Below are 26,816 nucleotides of genomic sequence, written 5' to 3'. Positions count from 1 at the left end.
GGGGCATGCGATTGGTCCCGTGGCGCCATCGATGATTATGTGATATAAATGATGATTGAATGATGATGTGTTTGAATTGAAAAGTGATCTGTGACCTTAGATGCATATTCCTTATGATGTTATCTCTACTTAACCGCTTATCATTGATTAATGTGCTTGTCCCTATTTGCTGAGTCTATTCCCGGTTTTAAAGCTAGAGTCTCCTAAGTATATATCTTCCTGCTTCAAAATGGTTTTCCTATATCTATATCTATATATATACCTATATTGTATTTCAACGCGTTGGAGTGGGTTACCAGCATCTCTCGCTGAACAGATATATTTGGCTTTTAGGCACAGAGGAGTAGACACTGGAGCACGCTAGAGATTTGGAGCGTAGAGTAGATAGTTTCCCTTTCGGCCTGCGTGCCATGCTCATGTATTTACATTATTGAGGATATTAGTTAGTTAGCCTGTGCACCTGAGTTCTCTAGCTCAGGTGTGGCATAGCACCCCGTACTCTATTATATTATGTTTTGGGATTTAATGAGAATTTACCTTTATTTTATAAGTCTTAAAAGTTTTTTAAACTTTCGGGGTGTTACACTACGGTCTAAGAAGATCTTGCAGTCAATAATCAACAAGTCACCCCATTTTCAGTTACTGTATCTCATTTTCCAGCCAAAGAAATTCCTGAACATCAAAATTCTGTGGTTGAAGCAGACATTCAATCTTCTGAAAAATTAATGGATACTCAAGAAGAAGAACCGACTCCATCAACAAAAAGAAGGAAAGTTGTCATATCAAAATCATCTGAGACCAGTGTTGATAATGATCTAGACATGGAAAATCAAGTCGAGAAAGGATAAATGCAAATCGTTACAAGTTCCATTCATCATAAACATGCAGAATTTGATAAACAAATTCTTAACTTGAAGAAAAGTCTGACTAAAAGAAACAGGGAAGATGAAGAAAGATTGTTGAGCTCTATATTTCTCAAAGTGGATGAATGTCAGGAAGAAATCAGCACACAGATTGCAAAGGTGATAGAACTCAAAGGTGATATAGCTAGAGATGCACATGAGAATTTATTCAATCAAATGAGAAGTATGAACGATGAACAAAAGAATATCACCAAGGTGCTGCAATATTCTGCCGAAAAGAATGAGAAAAAATGGGGTGAAAAATTTTCAGAGTTGTTGGATGCACTGGAAGCTGACAGACAAAGAGCAGACAGATTCACAATTGAACAGATTTAAACAGATTTGAACAGGGTCTGTGCACAGATTTGAACAGATTCACAATATTAGTTAGTTGGCATGTGCACCTGAGTTCTCTAGCTCAGGTGTGGCATAGCACCCCGTACTCTATTATATTATGTTTTGGGATTTAATGAGAATTTACCTTTATTTTATAAGTCTTAAAAGTTTTCAAAATTTCGGGGTGTTACAGTTGGTATCAGAGCCTAAGTTTGACCCTAGGATAAGACTCGTAAGACCAGACTTTAGGACATTAGGCTTGAACTCTAGGTATTTAGAAACATAGGATTTAGGAATCTTAGGACGCGCAATGAAATTGTGAGCCTACCTATCATCACATAACCTCCCCTCACTTTATCCCTCACTAATTTAAAGAATTTCCCCCTTCGCTTATCACATCAAGGTAAGGGTACAACACATTAACTCTTCATTCCACATACTTACCCTAGAAATTTTGTGATGTCCTTGCATGCTTTTACCTACTTTGTTGCTTATCACTCTTTGATTACCATACTTGTTCATTTGCATAAGCATATGTTCCTAATTGATTTTTAGACCAAGTTAGGAATTGCATACTATTGCTTAACTATTTGATCAAACATGCATTATTTGGATATCCATTACTTGATAAAGTATTTTTTTAGTAATTTTATTCGGCCTATAAGAGCTCACTTGTCCTAATCATAATCGACCAATATAGTTAACTCACTAATAACCCGATAAGTACTTACATGAGTTGCATGGAGGGAAATTCTGGGGAACATAGCTTTAATTAAGAAGGGGAAGAATGAGGCGTAGGATCCTTATGATATCTAGTTGAAGTCTCCCATATTCCTCATTAGTATTATAATAAAGTGATCCCTTGAGTTTTCCATACCCCTTTCGTTGTTCACATAAGTATGGAATTCCTTGAAACTTATAATTGTGCATTCTCGGGGCTTTTTCCGAAGTGATTCCTCCTTCACAGTCACGTTCCAGTGGGGCCTTGGCAGGAGGTCGACCACCCACCACGTGCCCACTGCCACATTCCAGTGGGGACTTGACAGGCGGTCGACCGCCCACCTCGCGCCCACTGGTCCGGTATGTTTTCTTGACTTCTCATTTTTATTGACCCATTGTGCCTTTGTGCGTCTCCCTTGATACTTCCTATGTGTTTAAACGTATAAATAACAATCTAATGCTTGAACATGAAAATCGAATTATCTTCCTAATTGATTTGTTTATATGTCACATAGAAACTATAGGGACTGATCCTATTTCTAGAAATCTAAACCCTCGGATACATTGTGTATTAAGTTTCGACCCGAAATTCAATCTGAGTGAAACCGGTAGAAACCTAAAACAAGTGGTCATCTAGAAATTATCCTTGAAAAAATATATTGCGCCCCCAAACTATCTTAAAACTATCCCTTTAGACCTTGGTCCATGTTGCATAATAGACCACGAGCTTCCCATACCTTGTTTAGGACCCTTTACCACTAAGATAAGGACCCCCCTAAACAAACATTTATACATAAATAAGTACATCACTACTATTCTAGATATATTCCCCTAAAACTCCTATCATATATATATATATATATATATATATATATATATATATATATATATATATATATCCAAAATATGTAGTAAACCCCAATTACATTCATATGCTACACTTACACCAAATTGTTATTATTATTATTATTATTATTATTATTATTATTATTATTATTATTATTACTATTATTACTATTATTACTATTATTACTATTATTACTATTATTATTACTATTATTATTACTATTATTACTATTATTACTATTATTACTATTATTACTATTATTATTATTATTACTATTATTATTATTATTATTATTATTATTACTATTATTATTATTATTACTATTATTATTATTATTATTATTATTATTATTATTACTATTATTATTATTATTATTATTATTATTATTATTATTATTATTATTATTATTATTATTATTATTTTCATTTTTATTGCACCCTAATCCTAAATCACCTTGCATAATCTTAAAAATGGTTGCGTCATGTACGGTACGTCCCTATACGCTTAAATCTATATATATATATATATATATATATATATATATATATATATATATATATATGTGTGTGTGTGTGTGTGTGTGTGTGTGTGTGTGTGTGTGTATAAACTTGTGAGCCTATAGAACATCTTCCCCTCTTCATACGTATTCATATAAATTGTTACATTATATACAATAAATCCCTAGCCCCCAAACCATACACATGCACCCTAGCTACAATAATCTTACGCACACCTATAAGCTTGCCCTTAGCATATCCTAACCCTGAAATATCATTCCGTACAAATTACATCACTATTATATATATACATATATATACACATATCCTGGGGTAGCCCTAATTCTACTTTTCCCCCTCGCATGACCACCCTGTTAACACTCCTACCTTCCCTAAATAATTAAAAACTTTAGTCTCATCATCAGGTCATCAATTGATTTAGGAATTAGCAACCAAGGGTCTTCAACTCTAAAGTTATTTAGGTATCCCGGGCTTCTAGAGGTAAGATTTATGCCTACCTAAAATCTAATTACCACCAAGATAAAACTAATTTTCCTAAGTGCTTGTGCGATTAAATTCTCAAGATAGAACCTCTAGTACTTGTGAACCTAGGCTATCTTACTCGTAATTTCTAAAATATTTGTATGCAAATTGCATGGTCCAAACTATAGGTTGAAATTTACATTGTGCATTACATGTCAAATCACATAGCTCACATGTTTACGTAAAATACACACTTACACGCATTCATGTATATATACAAAGCACGTTAGACAAAAACAGTATGTTATAAGGCGTCCCACTATACATATATACAATATTATTGATTACAAGCAATCTGCATATAAGTGTCAATACTTGTTATGTGATCACCCACCGTTACCCATGATGTACAAAATAAAGATCCTAATTCTATTGTCTCCCCAGAATTTATTTACCCCATAAAAAGCAAGAGCCTTCCTCTTAACTACTTACAATCTTTTCCTCAGAATCTATATTTTGCTATTTAAATAATATTGTTATATGATTTACGACCCTCCTGAATTTATATGACAAAAGTTTGGTTATGCAATGATATTAAGCACGTAAATTTAATTGTTAAATCATGCACTAGACTAACATGTGGAATAATACATATATGTGCCTTGTGATTCCATGGGACTAGCGATTATTTAAGACTTAAAATAGGCCCACATGCCTTCACACTCTATGCCTATATACTTAAGAAATTGCATATTTAGCATAATTACGATTGAACACATATAAGCATGCCAACTTGCAGGTTTCGCATATAACATAAATAGCTAATTATCATACATGTTAGGCTTGTTATTTCGTAACTGTGAATATTTGGTATAACTGCTAAAGCACAAAGATTAGGCATAGGTCCGACATATATGGCATCTAGGATCACAACATGCTACACTACATAATTAAACACCTGCATCCATTCGTAAATGAGGTTCGCCTATGTTGATATATGTGCATATATACTTTATAATAATTATGTGACTAACCGAATCTGCACCGCATAATATTTTCCTCTCATTTAGGTACATAAATAATTACATGATCAGCACAACTTGCGATCCTATATGTTAAATCATTATAAAATAATTAATTAAAGAACATGCCATGTGTAAGACTCCTATGTTATGTATTAGTCACCCGTAAAACTTACATATTGTATGTTGCATATTCATGACCTTGTTATTTGATGCATTTTAGTTAGGCTCAAACCCAGTGAATTTATATGTGTATGTGTATATATTTCCCATATAATACTTTCCTTATGAACTACTATACTAATTCGCGCTCTTTACCCCAAAATGATTTCTAAGCTTCGGGGACGAAGCTTCTTGTAAGGGGGGGGGGGGGGGGGAGAGTGTAACACCCCGTGTTACGGCCCTTAATCCTGAATTAATTATTTAATTAATTCCATTAAGAATAATTAAAAAGGATTTAATTTGATTAGAAATCCCTTTAATTAATTAAACATGGTCCACCACGGATCATGGACCCTTGCCTAAACTAGAGTCATAAGCCTATTAGGAATAAAGAAAGTATACCTTTACTATTCAGATTATGGTTAGGATTCTCTTTAATTAATTAATATGGTCCACCATGGTCCATGGGCCCTTATCCCTAAAGCCAACCCCTTAGTCCTATAAGGAATAGAATTAGTAAATCCATGCCACTTAGACCATAATTAGGACTCTTAATTATATAAATAGGGACATAGAAGGCACCTAGAACACAGACCACAAATAATCCCTCACCACACAAGAAAGTTCCAAGAACTCCCGTAGTAGAAATCAAGAAAGGAGAAATCTTAAAGAAAGACCCTTCATAGCCAAGGAAATTAATTAAGGCTAAGAGGTAACCCATGTCTCAACAAAACCTATTTTCTTCGCTATAATCTCTTTCCTTGGCCTCCCTCTATATTCTTGTGTCTTGATTGATTTCTTCTATGATAATTATGATTGATAAGATGATTTATATGCTTTCTTGGGAATCTTGATGACCTTGATGTTAAAAAGAAGTTCTTGATTATGATATGATGATTCTTGACGAATCTTGATATTTTCTTGATGTTAAGAATAAAATATATTCTTGATGATTTGGGTGGGATTAGAGCCCTAGGTTGGATTGGGAATTTGTATTGAGGATGTTCTTGATTTATATTTGGGTGGGAATTCGAATGTTCGGGTGTTGTTTATATTTAGAAGTCATAATAGGATAAGTCCTACATGATTATTGCTTTTGATCCATTAATTGCTTATGTGATGTCGTTATTTGCGTTTAAAAGTGTCTAAGCATGGTTTCGGGTTCCACAAAGGATCCCGGGACGAATTTGTGATGAATGAGTCAGTGGGGGGTAGGTGGGGGGTGGGGGAACCCACCACCTACCGGGCAGCCACCGGGCAGCCGGCTACCCGCTGCCCGAAACAGCGCCCACTGGCGGGCAGCCGGCGGGTGACCCCCACCCACCTGCTACCCGCTGGTCCACACCCCACCTCAGGTCCCCGGCTTCCCCGTTTGATGTTCCCCGTTCCCCATGGTGTCCCAACGGACCCCGTTTGTCATGCCTGAGTCTAGTCTGGAATTTCGGGTACCATTCGTAGGTTAAACGAGTCTTAGGAATTGCATGCTAGTTGAATTGGTAACCCGTGGACCTAGGTGGAAGTTATATGAGCCCTTAGGAACTATTCTTAGAATGTGAATGATCACATGTAAGCTTAAATATATGTTCCCCCTTCCCTATGTGAACAATGTGTCATTATGTGCTATTGTGTGTTACGTGATGCATGACCCCAACTTGGTTAAGACCAATTGGGCTATACAGGCAGTTGAATGGGCTGAGAACCATCCCAACTGTTAACTAGGCCGGTTAAGATCGGTCAGGGATATTGATATGATATAGGACTGAGGTCCACTATACGGGCAGTTGAATGGGTTGAGAACCATCCCAATTGTTAACCAGGCTGGTTGAGACCGGTCAGGTATATAAAGATTATGTATAGGACTGAAGGTCCACATGGGCCTCGGTGATATGACCCACCGACCGGGATGTGCCAGGCGGTATGGGGCCAACAAGCCGAGGAAGGTTGTAGTCCACCGACCTGAGTAATCAGGCGGTGTGTAGGGCTACGACTGGCTGCGATCCACCGAGTGGTGGGACATCGGTATGCAGGACCGTAGTCTCCGAGGATCTTTGCCCACCGACTGAGTTCAGCTCAGTGGTGTGTCGGGCTTGATCCGCTACGGCCCGCCGATTGTGCGCACCAACGGTGTGTAGGGTCGTAAGTCCCCCCTTGTAAAGGGGATCACGGTCCACCGACTGGGCGCGTCAGCGGTGTGTCGGATCGTGGTCCGACGTTGAGTTCGTCAGCGGTTCTCCAAGGGTTGGTTGTGATCAACTCCCCTCGTGCTGCGGTACTGAGGTAGGGTGCTGCGGGGCCGTGTTAATGCTATAGGCATTAACCTTCATGTTCGGGGCATGCGATTGGTCCCGTGGCGCCATCGATGATTATGTGATATAAATGATGATTGAATGATGATGTGTTTGAATTGAAAAGTGATCTGTGACCTTAGATGCATATTCCTTATGATGTTATCTCTACTTAACCGCTTATCATTGATTAATGTGCTTGTCCCTATTTGCTGAGTCTATTCCCGGTTTTAAAGCTAGAGTCTCCTAAGTATATATCTTCCTGCTTCAAAATGGTTTTCCTATATCTATATCTATATATATACCTATATTGTATTTCAACGCGTTGGAGTGGGTTACCAGCATCTCTCGCTGAACAGATATATTTGGCTTTTAGGCACAGAGGAGTAGACACTGGAGCACGCTAGAGATTTGGAGCGTAGAGTAGATAGTTTCCCTTTCGGCCTGCGTGCCATGCTCATGTATTTACATTATTGAGGATATTAGTTAGTTAGCCTGTGCACCTGAGTTCTCTAGCTCAGGTGTGGCATAGCACCCCGTACTCTATTATATTATGTTTTGGGATTTAATGAGAATTTACCTTTATTTTATAAGTCTTAAAAGTTTTTTAAACTTTCGGGGTGTTACACTACGGTCTAAGAAGATCTTGCAGTCAATAATCAACAAGTCACCCCATTTTCAGTTACTGTATCTCATTTTCCAGCCAAAGAAATTCCTGAACATCAAAATTCTGTGGTTGAAGCAGACATTCAATCTTCTGAAAAATTAATGGATACTCAAGAAGAAGAACCGACTCCATCAACAAAAAGAAGGAAAGTTGTCATATCAAAATCATCTGAGACCAGTGTTGATAATGATCTAGACATGGAAAATCAAGTCGAGAAAGGATAAATGCAAATCGTTACAAGTTCCATTCATCATAAACATGCAGAATTTGATAAACAAATTCTTAACTTGAAGAAAAGTCTGACTAAAAGAAACAGGGAAGATGAAGAAAGATTGTTGAGCTCTATATTTCTCAAAGTGGATGAATGTCAGGAAGAAATCAGCACACAGATTGCAAAGGTGATAGAACTCAAAGGTGATATAGCTAGAGATGCACATGAGAATTTATTCAATCAAATGAGAAGTATGAACGATGAACAAAAGAATATCACCAAGGTGCTGCAATATTCTGCCGAAAAGAATGAGAAAAAATGGGGTGAAAAATTTTCAGAGTTGTTGGATGCACTGGAAGCTGACAGACAAAGAGCAGACAGATTCACAATTGAACAGAACATGGGGCTACTGAATGTTATTCATCAACAACAGAACCAGATTAATGATCTTCACAATGAAGTGTCAACTGTGAACACCTAGGTAGACAAAGTTGATGGCAATGTTGAGCTTCTCATTGATTATGCCAAAAGGGGGGAAGAGAGGAGTCATTTGGCTCTCGGGACCTCATTTGGTCAAGGCAACATGGCAAGCAGATGAAGAGGAAGAGGAAGATCTGGTGTTCCTAGTTTTTCTCAATTTGCAGTGATCAAGTGAAGAAACCAGAAGATGAATCAAGAAGGGAACTTGAAGTCTCAAGAAGGAAGATAGTTTCTATTGAGCACATGATGCATGAGTTGAAGAAGTATACAGGTCATGAAGGCAAGCACTTAGATGATGGAAGGAATTTTACAGAATGCATAAAATGGTATGTTGTAGGTGTGTTACCAGGAGAGACAATCGAAGAAGCCTATGGTTACTATATTGCAGGATGTGTTTTTGACAAGTACAGGAGTGCACAATGTGGCAACAATTTCAGAGCACTAAGGGAGCAGATCAATCAGAAGCTAGATGAAGAAGCCAAAGGAAAAAAGAAGATATGATATGGGTAATGTAATCTGTTTTGAACCTAACTCTTAAAATATCTTTTGAACTTATGTTGATATTTTTGCTCTTAACCAATGTGTAATATTATAACTAGTTGTTTGTGTTTTAAAGAAATGCTTTTGGACGTAGCATGTATCTATCACATATTTGAGCATATTTTCAAAAATAAATTCAAGATCAGTCTTAAACGCGTTTAGGAATTGATGTCTTAAAACAATTCTTATAGGTCATATTTTGATGTTAAACTCATCTGAGGCTAGTCAAATAAAATAAATATTCAAGTACATTTTTTTAAGACTAAGCCAAATGACTGAGTATAGGTTTTGGCATCATCAAAAAGTGTGAAATTGTTAGAAACAAATTTAGTCCCCTATTTATTTATTTTATTATGAGCCATATTCAACAAGTCCAGACAAATTATTCTTGAAGAAAAGAATATGATGCTACAGGAAATTATGCAAGGAAATATTAATTTGAACTATTGTTTCAAATTAATTCAAGAAGAATTTATGCATTAAAGGTTATATATTTTCTTGGGAAGAAGATGCAAGTTAAGGAATCACAATGATGGAGACTACATTTTTCTTAAATTATGAACAAGAGTCTATACTATTTTATGGAGGAATGTCACGCCAATTTGGAGAGAAGGAAGGGGTCACACTTTCTAAATCAAAGAAGATATCACACTATTCTTGAAGAAATAAGAGGTCACACTTTTTGGAGGCTAAGGATTGCTTCAAAGTTCCACGTGTGAAGGTGAAAAGGAAAATGGAACAAGAAAGCTAATGAAATCTCAAGTGGTTTAGTTGGTAGAAGAACATTGCAAGGAAATTACTACCAAAGGTACAGGGCTTAAATCTTTTCAATAACATATTTCTTTCAGCTGCTTTTCAACTACCAGCTTAAGAATTTTTATGAAGATTAGAGACAAGCTACTCTATCTCCATTTTGAGATTTCCACAAAGAAGGTAACTTGCCAAATCAGGAAAAATCTTACAATGTCAAAAAGATTATCCTGACATCTGAAAAAATAATTGAAGCAAATTTCAAAATGTCAAATCTGATCAAGATTCCCAATTCAAATTTTGAAATTGAATTCAAATTTTGAAATTGTTGCCTCCAACGGATAAATTCAAAAATCTATCTATAAATAGAGATGAAAACCAAGAGAAGAATGCAAGCCATTTTTTTTTTTTTCTGAGAATACACAAGCAATATACTACACGAGCAGAGAGCATCATTTGAATTATCCATTTTCCTTGAGCCAATCTCGTAGCATTCTACAAGTCTTGTAAAGAGATTTTTTTTTTTTTTTTTTTGTAAAGCAATTCTCTACTGTGCGTAGAAAGAGGGAGAGTAGCAAGGAGTTTGAAATCCCTATTGAGTGTAGCTTTGTGCGAGACACTCGGAGAAACTAAGTGTAGCTTTGTGTGAGACACTTGATTGGTGTAGGAGTATAGCTTTGTGCGATATGCTCGGGATTGAGTGTAGCTATGTGCAAGACACTCGAGAAGTGCTTGGGTAGCACTTGATTCACTTTTTGTAACTGTGTGAAGAAAATAGTGAATTTTCTCCTAGGCAAAAAAGCGAAAAAGTGGAGTAGAAGGATTACGTCACCTCCGAACCACTCTAAATTGCCTCTCTCTTTACTTACTGCTTTTTTTTATTATTATTATCTTGTTTGTTGTGAACTAACCAATTTAATCTCTCTTTACTGTCTGGGTCCATTAATCAATTCGCATGCATGCAAAAGTAATCCTCACGTAATTCATTTTTGCATATTAGACTGACCATTTTTCAAACACAGCAAAAATTTCATCTGGGTTTGCTAAAATTCCTCCATTACATGCGAAATAATTTGTCATATTTATATAAGTAATTTTCGAAGGTTACTTTATTAGCTTTGTATGAAATATTAAGTATTGTTTATTTGACTAACCTTTTCATACGCGTATCTACGTACTTGCATGCAAACTTAATTTTTGCATAAATCAATTTTTGACTTACACACTCATTACTGCACTGACACATATCGTATAAGCACTAATCATCTAGGCTCACTTAATTTCATTAGTGCATGTGATATATCTCTCACGTAACACTTTACTGTTGAATTATTCCGCTGTGCATCCAAGTTGAATATCTTGTTATTTACTTGTTACTTGGAGTTGAAATTATCAAAGTGTTATTTATTGTGAAAAAATTTAAAAAGTCTATTCACCCCCCCCCCCCCCCCCTCTCTCTCTCTCTCTCTCTCTCTCTCTCTCTCTCTCTAGACATTTTACCACCCTATCGGGACCAACAATATATATAGTTATTAGGAAAATTGGTTGGCCTTCGGCTATCTTCCGGCACGACAGCTTCTGAAACGGTAGGCATCTTGATCTTCCGGATAGGGTGCCTGTATCGTTTCCTTCTGAAGTTGCCTGTACCATTCAAGTAACCATTTGGAGGATTAATTCAGATGTTCTGGAATTATTTCCATATTAATTCCAACTTTAAATTCCAAAATTAATCTCCATAGTCAGTTTTGAAGGTTACAATCTTGTTTTAAACCAGAGTTTAATGTCATTTGTTGAATGCTATTGAATTCCTCAACTCCTATATAAGTTGTTGTGGAGAAGCAAATTTTTACACACAAAAAATAATAATATTTTCTCTCTCAAAATTCTACTTCTTCTCCGTTCTTATCCTCCTGTGTTCATTACATGCTCTAGTTCGTCGGGTCCTATTGTTTGAGTGCTCAAACTTGGAATCGTAGTACGTTTTATCTTGGGAAGCCTAGGCCGTAATGCTCCTAGCACCTTTGGGAGATGACAAATAAGGTTTTAAGGAAAGAGTGTTTCGCTCGACTCATACTAGTATAAAACCATGCTTAGCCCTAGGGTTTGCCATTTTCAGTCTCTCCACTCCTCACTCCTCAGATCTGAGATCTTCTTGACTTCTCATTCCGTTCTCTAGTCTCCACTCTGTGAGACCTGATAACTTCTCTGCTTCTCTACAGTCTCCAGTCTCCTTCTCTAATCTCTCACTTATCATGTTCTCCTCTGATTCTCTAAAGTCTGAGAGAGTGGAGAGACTGAAACAGTGAGACGAGTGAGTTCTCGATTCTCTCATCGTCTCTGTGCAAAACCCGTCCTGTGACACCCCGAAATCAAAATTCGATTAAGGGATTAATTAAGTAATTAATCCTATTTCAATTTGTAATTTAATTCCTTAGATTCTCTCATCTCTCATCTCCTCTGATGTTCCTTTTTACCGTTTGTTCTAATTCGTCGTACCCAAGCTTTGGGGACGAAGCTTCTTTGAAGGGGGGGAGAATGTGACACCCCGAAATCCAAATTCGATTAAGGGATTAATTAAATAGTTAATCCTATTTCAATTTGTAATTTAATTCCTTAAATTCCTGAAATTCAATAGTCGGGGACTATTAATTGACTAGTCAACCCCAAAGTCAAAGTTGTACCTTGAGCTTTGTAAGGAGTTCCCTTCTTTCCTTACACCTCTTCATGTTAGTAAGGGTATTCTTGACCTTTCACCTTGTGTTAGTATTGTAACCTAACCTAGTAAGAACACCCTCATTTCTTTCCTTACACTATCAAAATTCTAGCTCCACCTTCTCTCTAAAAAGGTGGATAGCTTTTCTTCCAAGCCAAGTTGAAGCTTTGCCAAGACTTCAAGAGTTGTCTCCAAGATTCTACCTTTCATACATTTGGGCATCTAGGAGGGTAAGATCCATGTTCATCTTGTGTTTTTAGTGTTTTCTTAGGTGTCTTTTCTTAAAGATAGAATTTTTATGATCTTTTGGTGTGTTCTTGAAGTGGGTTTGGAAGGTGAGCTTTGATAGGAGCTTGGTGAAGTGTTAAGTGAAGGTTTTTGGTCTACAAGAGGTAACCCATGCTCTACAAATCCTATTTTGCTTACCTATATGAATATTTCTTGGATTCTACATGAGTCTTGTGAAAATGCATATCTAGAACTTATGTTTAGGGTTCATGTGTGCCATTGCTTGGCTATTCCTTTGATTCAAGTCATTTTGTTGTATTTGGTGAGATTTTGCATGTTTTGGACTTGAATTTGAGTTTGGAGATGAAAATCCCCGAAGGGATTTATTTTGGTACAGTGTGTACCCGCGGGCGGAACGGCGGGTAGGAGGTCCACCTGTCGCCCACCCGCGGGGTACAAGCTGCTTGTGGGTTAAGTACCCGCGGGCGGAACCGCGGGTAGGGGTCTACCCGTGGGTCCACCCGCGGGGTACAGTATATGGTTATTGGGGGATTTGTTCCCCGTGATTCTTTTGACTCGGTATTTGGTCTTTTGACTTCCCGATGTTCTTTTGTGGAACTATTTGAGCATCTTCTTGATGTTTCGTATGTCTAGAACTATATGGTAGGAATCCATGTAAGTTTTGGTGTCTTGAATCGTGCTAAGTGTTCAACATTGTGTTTCGTTGAACCGTGATGAGTCTTGTGTATTCTTCGGAACTACGTTTGGTTTACCCGTTTGATAAGCATGTTAGTTCGGTGTTTAAATGCTAGCATGTGTGTTGTTTGTACCTTCCGTTGCTTGATGATAACTTGTGTTATTCATCGTTGTTGTTGTTGGGCTGTGATCCATTCCTTGATTGAGTATGGTTTCATATCTTCGTTGTGATCCGTTGATTGATTCCTGTTGAGGTGTGATGTGTGTGTGGTTTTACCTGGATTGCACGATTAGTGGTATGGGACACTAGTCACCAAGGTATTGCAGTGGTCCTCGTGGTGGCCATGACGTGATTATGGAGTTGTGACCTGTGTGTCAGGTTCACGTATTTTGGGAGAGGCATGTGTTGCCGTGTGTGTGAACGGTACCCTCGTGTACTATGAAATTGGTGGTTTTGTTGGGGGTTGTTGGCGGATGGGGACGACGGTCCTCGGAGGGAAAATGTTGAACTTGGTGTACAGGGGTCCTGGAGGTAATGGTTGGAAGAAGATATAAGGTTGGGGGTAGCCATAAGGTTGGAACCAGGCATGAGGAAGGCATATCAACTCGTGATGGGTGATGTCACGAGGGCTTGTGTAGCCGTTGTTGTGAGTTCTCTTCTTGTGACGTGTGTAGTCACAAAGGCATGTGTTGCCTTGGCATATGTTGTCGTTTGGTGTGTCTTTATTCCTTGAGTTATGCATGTCGGGTATTAATCTATTGTGTGATGATAGATTATACCTTGAGACTTCTTGTAAGTTGTTGTTGTTCTTTGTAGTCTTGGGATGTGTTCCCGTGTTCTTGTTGAGAGTGTTGAGTCTTGTGTTGACTATTACTCTTGGTTTTGGACTTATATATATATATATATATATATATATATATATATATATATATATATATATATATATATATATATATATATATATATATATGTATTCCGTTTCGAAAATGGCTTTACAGCTTATACCTGATTTATGTATGATATTTCACATGTATTGGTGGGTTACCAGCATTATTCGCTGACCGGGCGTCGTCCCATGTTTTATATGCTTCTTTCAGGTGATGCTTAGACGAGTGCGCGGTCTAGTGCCAGCTAGTATAGCTCCCCTTTTATGTTTTGTGGCCTGTGAGCCAATCTAGACTTAGTACTCTATTGGATGGTTGTAGATTTTAAACAATGCAGCTTTAGCCTATGCGTTCACCCTTGGGTGAGCGTGGCATAGCACCCCGTTTCCTTTGTTTTATATACTTCCTCTTTCAGTCTTCCACTGTGTTTGGTGTTTTGGTTTAAGATATCTGCATGTTTTAAGGCTTTAAATAGCATGGTTTTAGGGGGTGTTACACGTCTATCCCGAACTCCCCTTCGAGTCTTCGACGGGAATCTGGTGGAAGCCTCGCAAGTCGTAAAGAGCCAAAGACGGCAAGACGCTAGTCGCCGGACGCCGATGGAAGTTTGACGCCTTGAAGCCCTAGATCTCATAGGGAACCTTTGAGAAAACAAGTAAAATGTATATCTTTCTTATTTTCGAGTATAACTCTTCCTTGCTCTTTGTTTAGTTTTAATGCATTTGTTTTATTGGCTGGCTATGATGAAGCTTCCTCTTTTGTCTGAATAAATGGAATGGAGTTGGCATGTTGCTATGTGCTAATATAACACATTCTGAGCAATTTGCCCACATTCTTACTTGATATGGAAAATGCATTCTGAATCTAATGCCTAGTATTGTTAGTTTTTACTAAGTTGTTTCCTGGACATGTCTAAAGACTAATATTGTTTTAAGTTTTTATATTAACAGGAAGAAGAGTAGATTAATGTTGAGTGTAGAAGACTATAAGTGCTGAAGTTGAACTACTGACTGCTGAGTGCTGAAACTATTTTGTTGAAGTTAAACACCTAAACTTTTTTTTTTTTTTTTTTTTGTATAATCATTGAAAATCTGTAATTATTAATTTGTAAGTTGTTAGTTTGCAACTTTTATGTTTTGCTATGGTTGTATGACTTTTAAGTTATATGACTTTTATCACTTGTATGTTACATTGTTACTAAGAAACTAAGTTACTTAGTTTTAGTTTGTACAAGTAGATATTAGATAAGTGGATTAGTATCTGAATGCCTAAATAGCTAAGTTTTTAACTTTTTATTAACTTTTTCCTTCAAAAAATATTATTCAAAATTATTTTATATTAATTTATTAATATCCGATTACAATCTGAAATCTGACTACGGATAACCGAAATCCGAGCTTTTTAAATCCGATAGGGTATGTCCTTCAAAAATTACGGATTGGGGGGGGGGGGGGGGGGGAGGGGGAATGGAAATCTGAAATCCGGTTGGATGGATAGATGGGAAATCCGATCCGTCCATATCCTACCGATGCACAGGCCTATGTCTGGGTAATACGATTGTGCATTCGGGTGTGCTTGTTATGCAACCCAGTATTGTGAGTTGTGCATCGTAAGCTAGTGAGATGTGCATTGGTGCATTTAGTGCGGTGCATCGTAGGACATTGGGATGTCCATCGTAGGATTTTTTTACGGTGTTTGAATGCACAACCAGAGAGTAATCGATGCACAGCATTCAGCATAGGAATGCACAATATTCTGTATAGTGATGCACAACTTCTAATAAAACGGATTTACCCCTAAATGTATATTTTAAAAATATTTTAAAGGGATTTGTTTCCTTAATCTGTGTGATTTCTTCCATTTAATTTCAACCGTGCATCACTCTAATTTAATGATCACCTAAGGATAAGTTCTCATGTGAATTGGACCTATATTTATATAATAACATTGTTTTTGTAACGGATTAGCTAAGCAGATTCGATCTTGCAGATTTTAGGAAGTAAAATTTACACAATCTAACCGTGATGGTTTTTCAAGTTTGCATCATATTCATTTTTGGTTTATGCAAATTGGATTGGAACGAATTTGAATATTTGACGACGAGTCCATGCTCTAATGTTCAACCCTACTCCAAGGGGCAAATTATGCTGTGGAACTGTGTCCACCTTGCAAGATGGACACGGTTTTAAAACTGTTCATAATTATGAATATATAGTTCTATAATTATGAACATTGAATTAGGAACATAATTATGAACATATAGTTCTGTATTTATGAATATAGAGATTCAATAATTGTGAATATGAAATTCAAAGATTATGAATATATAGCTTTATAATTATGAATATGCAGTTCAATAATTATGAATATAGAGTTCTGTAATTGTGAATATAGATCAATAATTATGAATATATAACTTTATAATTATGAATATATAGTTCATTAATTATGAACATAGATGCTCAGCATAACTATTAACTTCAAAGGTCACTACTGATCTAAAGCAAGCTTGATTCACATGTTTAGATAATATTGGCTTGCCTATAACTATTGAATTTTTGCTTCGGTGTATAAATAATAGTTTTTGGTAATTGGTACCGCAAAGAGGTTCCAAATTCATCAATATACATACATTATTGCTTTATTACTTTCAGACCTTTCAGGATTGACTAGCTTAGTATATTTTTTTCTTTGTAATTTTCCTTTCCTATCTCTAGTTGTTACCATTAGAATAGGTATACTTTCTATTGTAAGTTTTCCTACTCTTCTGCTATACGACTCTATTTAAAGGCTGTTGTTTTTCAATTAATAAACATTCATTCAAGCCTTTACACAGACCACTGGGAGTGACTTCAATTCATTTTATCACGTCTAGTTGTTGCATATATCTTATTATAATATTCCCTCCGTCCTGTATCTGGTTCGGTTAACAAGACTGATTGAAGTTATTTTTAATTTAATTTTTTATAATATTAAGTTTCGTATAAGTATACAAAATTTATATATTTAGAAACTACATTCAAAGTACTATTAAATACAAAAAAATAAATTTAAAAATTTAAAAATAAGTAAAAAATACTAATAAAAATTAACAAAAAAAGAAGGAATTGGTTTGACCAGTGAATAGTAAGTAGGACAGATAAAATGGTACAAAGGGAGTAATAATCCAAACTCAAACCACCTGAAAATGTTGGATTTCCAGGCATAATTACAGTAAAACAAACACACACACACACACACACACACACACACACACACACACACACACACACATATATATATATATATATATATATATATATATATAAAAGTTTGCTCAAATGCGGTCGTGCCGTGTGGCCGTTTGAAGAATACAACAAAAGTTTTAACAAAAGGCACTAATAGTATACGAAAATATAATACACAACAATGAAATGTAAAAATACACCAAAAAATACCCAACACACCAAAAAAGGAATAAGGGTCAAATAGGCCATTGAATTACACATGAAACTACAATTAGGCCATCCAACTCAAAAAAACTACAATTAGGTCCCTGAAAGAGACAAAATCATACAATTAAACTAAAAATGACTTGTCTGACCTGATATACGCTGATGTGGCAGTCATCAAATTTTAAAAATATATATTTTTATATTTTTTGAATGGAAAATATATTTTTATATCTTTTAATAATTTTAAATTTAAAAAAAAAATAAAATAAAAAATAAAAACTCCCAAACCCCCGTCATTGACTGCATTTCCCACCAGCCACAACCGCCGCATCCACCACCGCATTCCGCCGCCAACGCTACTATGTAAAATCCTTTGTTATCTAAACTGTTCAAACCGGCTCTCAGGGCGCTTCCCGGTGAACTCAACTCAACCCCAACCGTAATCCAACTACAAACCCATGTCTATGGCGGCGGGTGGGTGTGGGGAGCGTCTACTAAAACCCACGTCTGATCAAGCTCATGTTGTAAGTGAATCCACCATCACATGTGATCTTCTGTGTAGAAAACTTGATTGTATAAGCACAATTTTTCTTTTACCCAAAGGCCAATTAATTTAATAATCAGGATGAAATGTTGTTTCGCACAACTATACTCCTCAAGCATTAGAGTTAAGAAAAAATCAAAATCAGTACAGGAGCCTACTGCTGCAAGCTATTCATTAACTCCCAATTTTTTTTGAAAAAAAAAAATCCCAAACCCCCCTTCGTACAATGTGAGCTTGATCAGACGCTCCCCATCCCCACCCGCTGCCGTCGCACCACTAACATGGATTTGATTGCCCGGTCAAATCGCAACTAGGGACACTTTGTTGGCTATTAGATGAGGCTAACATGGGTTTAATGTCAGGTCTTACACTTTTGTACTACGGCTGTGGTTGAGTTCTGTTCGCAGGGAAGCGATGAGAGAGCCTTTTCGCACATTTTAGATAACAAAGGATTATACATGGCAGCGTTGGCGGCTTAATGCGGTGGTGGATGTGGCGGTTGTGGGCGGTGGGAAATGCAGTCAATGACGGGGTTTGGAGTCTTTAAAAAAAAAATTAGTAAAAGATATTAAAAATATATTTTAAAATTTTGGTAACTGCCACGTCAGCAGATATCAGGTCAAACAGGTCACTTTTGATTTAATTGTACTCCCTCTGTCCCATTTTGCCTGTCATGTTTACTATTCATTGGTCAATCCAACTCTTTCTTCATTGATTATTTTCTTTAGTAATTTTTAATTATTTTTAAATTTGATTTTTTATGTTTAATAGTACTTTTAATGTAGTTTCTAAATATATAAATTTTATATACTAAAAATAAATTTAATATTATGAAAAATTGAAGTAAAAATAGCTTCAGTCAAGCCTCGTTAACCGAACCAGACAAACAAAATGGGACGGAGGTAGTATGATTTTACCTTGTTCAGGGACCTAATTGTAGGTTTTTTGAGTTGGATGGCCCAATTGCAATTTTGTGTATTGTTCAGTGGTCTATTTGACCCTTATTCCCACCAAAAAATACACCAAATAACTCCCCACTTCTAATGGTGCATTTCAGAATATTGTGTAGTGCTTTTATTATATTCATATCTAATGGTGTATTTTTGGTGATGCATACATAATTAGTGCCTTTTTTTGTTGTGAATTTCCTAAGGTTGATGGCAGTGAATATATATCTTGAAATCAAAGTTTTGATAAATATCAATACAAAGGATTATATGTTGTTTAAGCAAAGCTACTTTCTGTATACTTATCATAAAACACTAAACAGGGAACTCTTTTTTACAAAACCACAAGTAATAAACTGAAATTAATAAATTAATCTGGCGCCATCCAGTGCTACATTCTGTACGTAAATTAAGTGTGGATTGGAGTGCAAAATTAAATTAAACAATCTGATCTAATTGAGGTTGAAATTCTAGTTTTGGGTTTCTTAATTTAATTTTTTGATTAATTATAGGTATGGAATGAAGTATTTAACCCACTACTGATCTGATCTGATCATTCAATTCTAAGATTTAGTCTCCTGAGCCAGACAGAGTGTAAAATCATGTGAAACACATCATACTTCTGCGGAGGCTGGTTAAACACAAAATGTGTCCTCACAATTTTAAGACCTTGTTTAAGCTTCAAGTAGTGGGCTTCTGAGACGCCCAACAAAACCTCCTTTAGCCGTGGGATTTCCGAAACCTCAACCTGTATTGAGAATGCATCCCATTTAAGCACATCACTAAATGGCAAGACGTAATTATCTGATAGTATGACCGGGATGCATTCGGCGTAAATGGCCTCCACGACTCTAGGGCTGGCCACTTCATGGCCGCTAGGGCACAAGCAGAACTTGGACTGCAACATGAAGGTGTAGTAGTCTAGCTGGTCGTGTTTGGATAAGTACTCGTAGACGTGGATATCTGGGTCCCGGTCCTTCCAGTGCTGGAGGAGGATTGGGCGGACCGGGCCGTGGACCCCACCGGCGAAGAAGGCTAGGTGGGGCCTTGAACTAGTGTTGGCGGGTAGGGGAAGCTGGAGTTTGGGGGATATGTTGCCCGTGTAAAGATGGATCTCAGGCAGGCTCACATCTTTCTGTGGGTTGAATCCTTCTGAAGAATTGGCATTGCATAACACCCTGATCGATGTGTTGTACACATTTGCATTGCCTTTTGAAGCATGTGGACCCTGAAATAAAATCCAAGGTTAAAAAAAAAAAAAAAAAAAAAAAAAAAAAAACAATGAATTGAAAATGGGGGGAGTATGTAGGTATATATGATTTAATTAAAAAGCTAGAGGAAAAAGTAAGGCTCGATCAGTATTTACCCAGTCATGACAAGAGAGCATGAAGTGATCAGCACCTTGAGTTCGATTCCAGAAAGGGTGTTTCGTGGAAATGATTTTTACGTAATCCGACACGAATTGTTGTAGAGGCGAGACATCATAAGTAAGAGGCTTGTAAAGGTACTTCACCATCCAAGTGACACTGAAAGGCATGAAGTAAACGTGAGCTAAATATGGGTCTCTGGTCCTGAACTTATTGCGCCCGTGCTCCATCTCGCTAATGAATCTTCCCTCACTCGCGTATATATTTTTGCAAGGTCCACTGTGGACTATTGGCAAATCCCCTTCTTCGTATACATATACCTTGAATCTCCTCTCCATCTCTAGGTAACTCCTATAAAAGTTGTTGGAATAATGAGATAAACTGAGAATACGAAAAATATTTTATTATATTTCACTAATATTGTTATAGAGTTGTACTATATGTATTCTCAAATTTTACTAGATGTGGCGGACTTGATATGTTATTTTTTTCATATGGACCCCTGTAAAAGTGTCTACATCTAAATGTGGGAGTAAAAGTTGAGAGTAAAGAATGGGAGTACATGTAGTATTTTCCAGTATGGATTAATTAAATGTTAAAAGCTACAGGCATTTATCCTTACTTTTCACTATATCATCAAGTCAACATATCTGATCTCTAGGATTGCAACCTAGAAATGTTAGGTAAAAATAGGCTATAATCCATGCAGCTGTAATTCACGGATGCAATAATAATTGCTAAGCACGGAAGAAAAAGACCCACATGGTCTTAACTCAAGGAAAAACAAAACTTCAAGATGAGATTCATCATAGCCCAGAGAGTGAAGATGACTATAATTCTCATTCTTGTGTAAAAATAATTACCCGGTAGCTTTTTAATTGTTGAGCGAAGGTCGGTGAAGGAAGTCTAATACTAGGTGGCTAGAGAATTGTTGGGTAGAGGTCTGAGCAGTCAAGTCCAACATCATGCCTCTAAATAATATGGCAGTATAAAGAAATAAAGTTGAGCATTTGCTATGAGCTATAACTTTTGACATAGTTGTAAATTGTAAGCATTTGATCCTAACGAACAAGTGGTATATATCAAGCTAGGTTGGCAAGTGCTGCGATGGGAGGGGGAGTTGGGCAGAGACCGGTGAAGGTGCAAGTCCAGCACTAGGTGACTACTAGGATTACAATGCCCTGCCTCTCGAAAGTGTGTAGTGATATAAGGAAATAAAAGTTTTAATACCATACATGCAGTAAACAACATAAATCCAGTTCAATAGATGGACTATATATATATATATATATATATATATATATATATATATATATATATATATATATATATATATATATATATATATATATATATATATATATATATATATATATAATCACACTCAGGTGCGAATGCTTCACCCAGGCGCGAAATAGGAATGGATTCTGTCCATCCACGTGTCCAGATCTAATGGATGAGAAACACTGATTTTTTTTTTTAAAAAGCGCGGTGGCATTTCGTAAATAATTGAACATCGAAGTGCAAGTAAAATGTATTACAAGTGCATGTAAAATGTATTATAGGTGCAAATAAAAATTTACACTGAGCATCAACACTAAGTGCACCTATAGTTATAAGTAGTTGCACCTATAGTTCTAAGTAGTTGCACACATAGTTATAAGTAGTTGCACACATAGTTATAAGTAGTTGCACCTAGGTGCATGAATGTTTGCGGGTAATTTTCAGGGGTATTACTACCCGCTGAACTCAGATCAATGAATGTTAACAAGACAAAATTACATGCACTTATAAGTGAAAGTAGGTGCACCTATAGTTATAAGTAGTTGCACCTATAGTTATAAGCACACCCAGGTGCATGAATGTTTGCGGGAAGTGAATGCTAACAAGGCAAAATTACATACACTTATAGGTGAAAGTAGGTGCACTTGTAAGTGATTTTACTTGCACTTCGATGTTCAATTATTTATGAAAATGTCACCGCGTTTTTTTTAAGTTACTAGATCTGGACACGTGTCGCACCCTGATTCGTTCGCATATTCCTTCCTGGGCACTTATTTGCACCTGAGTGCATCCATATATATATATATATATATATATATATATATATATATATATATATATATATATATATATATATATATATATATATAAACGTAGAGTGAATTTGTGTACTAAATATTATACCGAATCATGTAAATTTTAATAAGTGTCACAATATTTTATATTAATTGATTACTTATTAATTATATTGGCCAAACTAATTATGTCTTAATAATGTTTTGCATAAAAAATTATTTATTTAATATAAAAAATTTAGTTCATGTAAACATTGTTCACAAATACTTCTAGGTTTGTCCACCTCATTGTTGATTAAATGTTGGAGAGCTAATGATGCAACATGGAGTAAAAGGGAATGCACTAGCCTTGAAGCATTGGGATGTAACTTTTTAAGGAGTATGCACAAATGCACAATGTTTATAAATTCAATTCTTTAGGTCCTAACTATCATTAAATGCCAATGATCAGGCCATTAGACTCCAAGGGAAAGAGAGGAGTGGGGACTCTTGTATTTTTTTTAGATTTAATTTAATTGTTGGATAAAATTTTAAAATTCACATGGAACGTCCTTTAAATTTAATCCCAATTAAATTACTGTCATACCCTCCGTAATCAAATCTCTCATTTGAATTTTGAAACCATGTGTTCTAGAAACAGCTCCGTATTGGCAAGAATGAACTTAATCCTACGTTAATTAAACATTTTGTCATATCAATCACGTCATGAATTAAGTCAATTTGCAAATGACAATATATAGCAAGCTAGGATGCACTTAATCTAAAATTAGGACATCCTCATTAGTTAGTAATTTAAAATGCTAATATTAAATCAGCTTAGTTGGCATGAGTAGTTGTACACTCTCATCTTTTAAAAGAGGTCGGGAGTTCAAAATCCTCTCTCTTGTTAAAAATAAATATATGACCAGCATTTTACTCCTTAATTGAATCATAATAGTATTATGTCTAAAATCTCCTTTCACCGGGAAAGAGTTTGTTCATAATTAATCTTGTAGTATTTATTTATATATTAATTACAGTGTAGGCCACTTATATACATGTTCAATTTTAATATATTATTATTATAGATTTATTTTTACTATTTTTGTTTTTATTTTTAGTATATTATCTAATTACGTAGCCGACCATATAGAATCAGTGGACAATGAATAATAGCGGCTTTCTTCCATACACACCAAGTGAGCAATTGAGTGTACTAGTGTGGCTCTCGAGGTAACATCAAGTGTGTGCGCACTATATAGTCCATGCTTTAGTTACAAGTCTACTTTAGGCCACCATTCCCACCCCTCTTTTATACAAAAATAACATGAACAAAATAATCATTATAATCTATACGTCACATATAGAAAGTGAACTGTTGTGATTTTGGTGCGTAACTTAGAAGGAAAGCAGTTTCGAGTAAAAGCTTGCTCCCTTTCTCAATTATTCCTGAACCTTTATTTTTCCTTGTTATTACTATTTATAAATTCTTCTGCATATTTGGTGATATGATAATTATATAAAGTATAAACTACTTTGATCTGTAATTATCTTTTGAAAAAAAAATACTCTGTAATTTTTTTAATGAAATAAACTTGTATGATGATTTGAATAATATATATTTAAATTAAGTTACAAGTTACCAATAGATATACAAAATTGATGAGACATTTATAGCACGTAAATGTTTAATAAAATATTTGGTCTATCTATTTTATTATTAATTACAAATGAACAGTGTACAAAGAAGAGATTGATACGGAGTATCATTCAAATAAAATAAAATTGATTGATTTTTTCTTTAAAATACTAGTGTTTTGATTTCTCTTTCTTTGGCAATTGTTAATTTGTTTTGTTATTTTTGACAAAGGCTAGCTGCATTATGAATATCTAAAATGCGCTATTAAATGCAACGAACATACCAAAATTATCAAAATCACTATTCAGTTTATTATGCGGATAATAACGCATTTGATATAGTAATTTAAATTAGATTATTTTAGGAAACTTACTGGTGAAATGCTCGGGGATTGCGGTAAATACCGCCGGAGATGGTCGACGTGGATAGGTTCGTAGAAGTCGCAGCTTTCCGAATTGCATCTCGTGCTCTAGCCAATCCTTCTTCCACCTTCTGCCTTTTCCAGAATTGAATTCAATCAATACACAGAAGCAGAAAGTACTGACATTTACGACTTGCAAAAACTAAACTTCAGAAACTTAGCTTGGACAATTCTAGGTAATGAAAGAATGCATTGAATGCCAGAGAATTCCTAAACCTAAAAAAAAACTGAAATGTATACTCCTTGTCAAAAAAAAATGCAGTTCAAACCATCAATGTGCCTATATGCAAGCACTCAATTCCAGATTCGATCAATCTACATACTCAAATTAAAATCCCCCTCCGTTCGCAACTAGTGATGAGCTTCAGCTCGCACGCGAAAAAAAAAAAAATCTTTCATCTCTGATCTCCGTATTCCGTAATATGCATGTTATAAATTGCAAGGAGTAATGATAATCCTGAACTCACGTTGACGGTTCGTTTCTCTGGGAGAGATTCAATAGGTCTCGAAACGTTTCTACTGATCAATGGAGCGTCCGAGGAAACGACTCGAGCTGGATGATAAGCTGAGCCTCCTGCGGCGTTCACCTTCGTCTGCAATTCCAGGATCGGGACGGTGAAGTAGTTGTCGTTGCTGTTGTACTCCAGCGGCTTCGAGTTCGAAGCTGCCGCCATCAACGAGTCGAAGCTCTCTCTGAAAGCAGAGAATCTGATACAGACAACGACGGTGATCGCCGATGCAACGAGCGCACAACAGATTACCGATAGAGAAGCAGAGATTACTCGTCCCTCGCTACCTCCGCTTATAGCTTCACTTCCACTCTTCTTCTTCTTCTTCATTCTCTCTCTCTCTTCCTCAAAGAAACGGTTATTCGGGCGGGGAGACTCTTTCGCTCAAACTTGTCTAGCTTTTAGAAATATAAATAAATGGCGGAAAGCTGGCTTAAAATGTGCGTGCGTGTGAAATTCCAATTGTAGCCTTGTCATTACGTAAGGGACTGAGACTGAGGGAACAAAGAGGTATAAATTATGCAGTTATGGTCTTATGGGATTACATTTGAAATTGTGATATTAATATTATCTAATTTAAAAGGTTAATAAAAAGATTTGAAAAGTATTTATTTTTCATATAAAAATATTAAAATTTTATTGCCAATGACCTTCTGGTCTAGTGATACGAAGTGGCTCTCTCATTTTTACTTTTCGTGAGTATTGCTCAAACTACTTTTCGGAGTACTGTTCTTAATTAACTCTTCATCATTAATTGCGAATTAATTCTAATTTTAATTCTAGAATTAATTTTCAAGTTGAGGGTTTTTACCTGAAAAAAATACATTTTTGCTTTCCCTCTTCCTTTCAAAACGTATCCCCCGCGATAACCCCCCCCCCCCCCCACCCCACACACACATAAAGAAATAAAATATACCATTCAAATACATCGAACAAACTAAAAAATATTTGATTCATAACATCGAATTAACATATTACGTACCTCTAAATAAATTGAAGACATAAATTACGCAAAGTTATACAAATAACAAATATTTTCCTTTAAAAAAAAAACAAATGTTTTCTAGTAGTTTGTATTTAATTTATGTGTATTTTAAAATATGTTATGAAATAGATTAAAGATGAAATGTTTTAATATATTGTCTTATATTATCTATTTGTTTTAATATTATACATACATTCATTAGATGTTTTAAATAATAAAAAATACTTTCCTTTTATATTATATAGCAATGGGGTTTTAGTAGGTCATAAACGGGTTAGTGTAAACAGGTTAGAACAATAATATTAACGGGTTCCTAATAAGTTTAAGATGTTGATCTGATAAGACACAAAATAAAGCGGATCCTTAACAGTTCAACTTGTTAACGACTCCGGACATGTTAAGGATAAACACTAACTTGTTACTTTTGTGTTCCGTTTTGTGCTATATGTTAACATGTCGGGTCCATAATTGTCCGTGTGAAATTTGTTG

General features: G+C 35.9%; 1 protein-coding gene and 1 long non-coding RNA gene across 2 annotated transcripts; one reads left to right on the top strand and one right to left on the bottom strand.

Moving 5' to 3' along the window:
• The first annotated feature begins 2,080 nt into the window (after positions 1–2,080).
• Positions 2,081–17,958, top strand: LOC109169517. The gene is made up of 3 exons (XR_002052243.1): positions 2,081–2,092; positions 14,089–14,095; positions 17,879–17,958. It is a non-coding gene; the product is annotated as an uncharacterized LOC109169517 (long non-coding RNA).
• A 1,911-nt stretch (positions 17,959–19,869) lies between these two features.
• On the bottom strand, positions 19,870–25,672 carry LOC109169351 (probable glycosyltransferase At5g25310). Its single transcript, XM_019318233.1, has 4 exons — positions 25,301–25,672; positions 24,786–24,904; positions 20,716–21,067; positions 19,870–20,577 (listed from the first exon to the last, which is right to left on the bottom strand). The coding sequence occupies exons 1-4, from the start codon at positions 25,670–25,672 to the stop codon at positions 19,903–19,905; spliced, it is 1,518 nt and encodes a 505-aa protein (XP_019173778.1). The 3' UTR covers positions 19,870–19,902.
• Between the last annotated feature and the right edge of the window lie 1,144 nt (positions 25,673–26,816).

The sequence above is a fragment of the Ipomoea nil genome, unplaced genomic scaffold, assembly GCF_001879475.1.
Source record: "Ipomoea nil cultivar Tokyo-kokei standard unplaced genomic scaffold, Asagao_1.1 scaffold3314, whole genome shotgun sequence".
NCBI classification, from domain to species: Eukaryota; Viridiplantae; Streptophyta; class Magnoliopsida; order Solanales; family Convolvulaceae; genus Ipomoea; species Ipomoea nil.
The sequence above is the reverse complement of the archived record's forward strand: the minus strand, read 5'-3'. Positions and strand labels throughout refer to the sequence as shown.

Excerpts from the sequence above, each read along its gene's own strand:
- LOC109169351 (XM_019318233.1), bottom strand. The coding sequence starts at position 25,672 with ATGAAGAAGAAGAAGAAGAGTGGAAGTGAAGCTATAAGCGGAGGTAGC. Across the intron at positions 21,068-24,785 it reads AATCCCCGAGCATTTCACCA|GAGTTACCTAGAGATGGAGA; the intron begins GTAAGTTTCCTA and ends CAACTTTTATAG. Across the intron at positions 20,578-20,715 it reads TGCTCTCTTGTCATGACTGG|GGTCCACATGCTTCAAAAGG; the intron begins GTAAATACTGAT and ends ATTTTATTTCAG.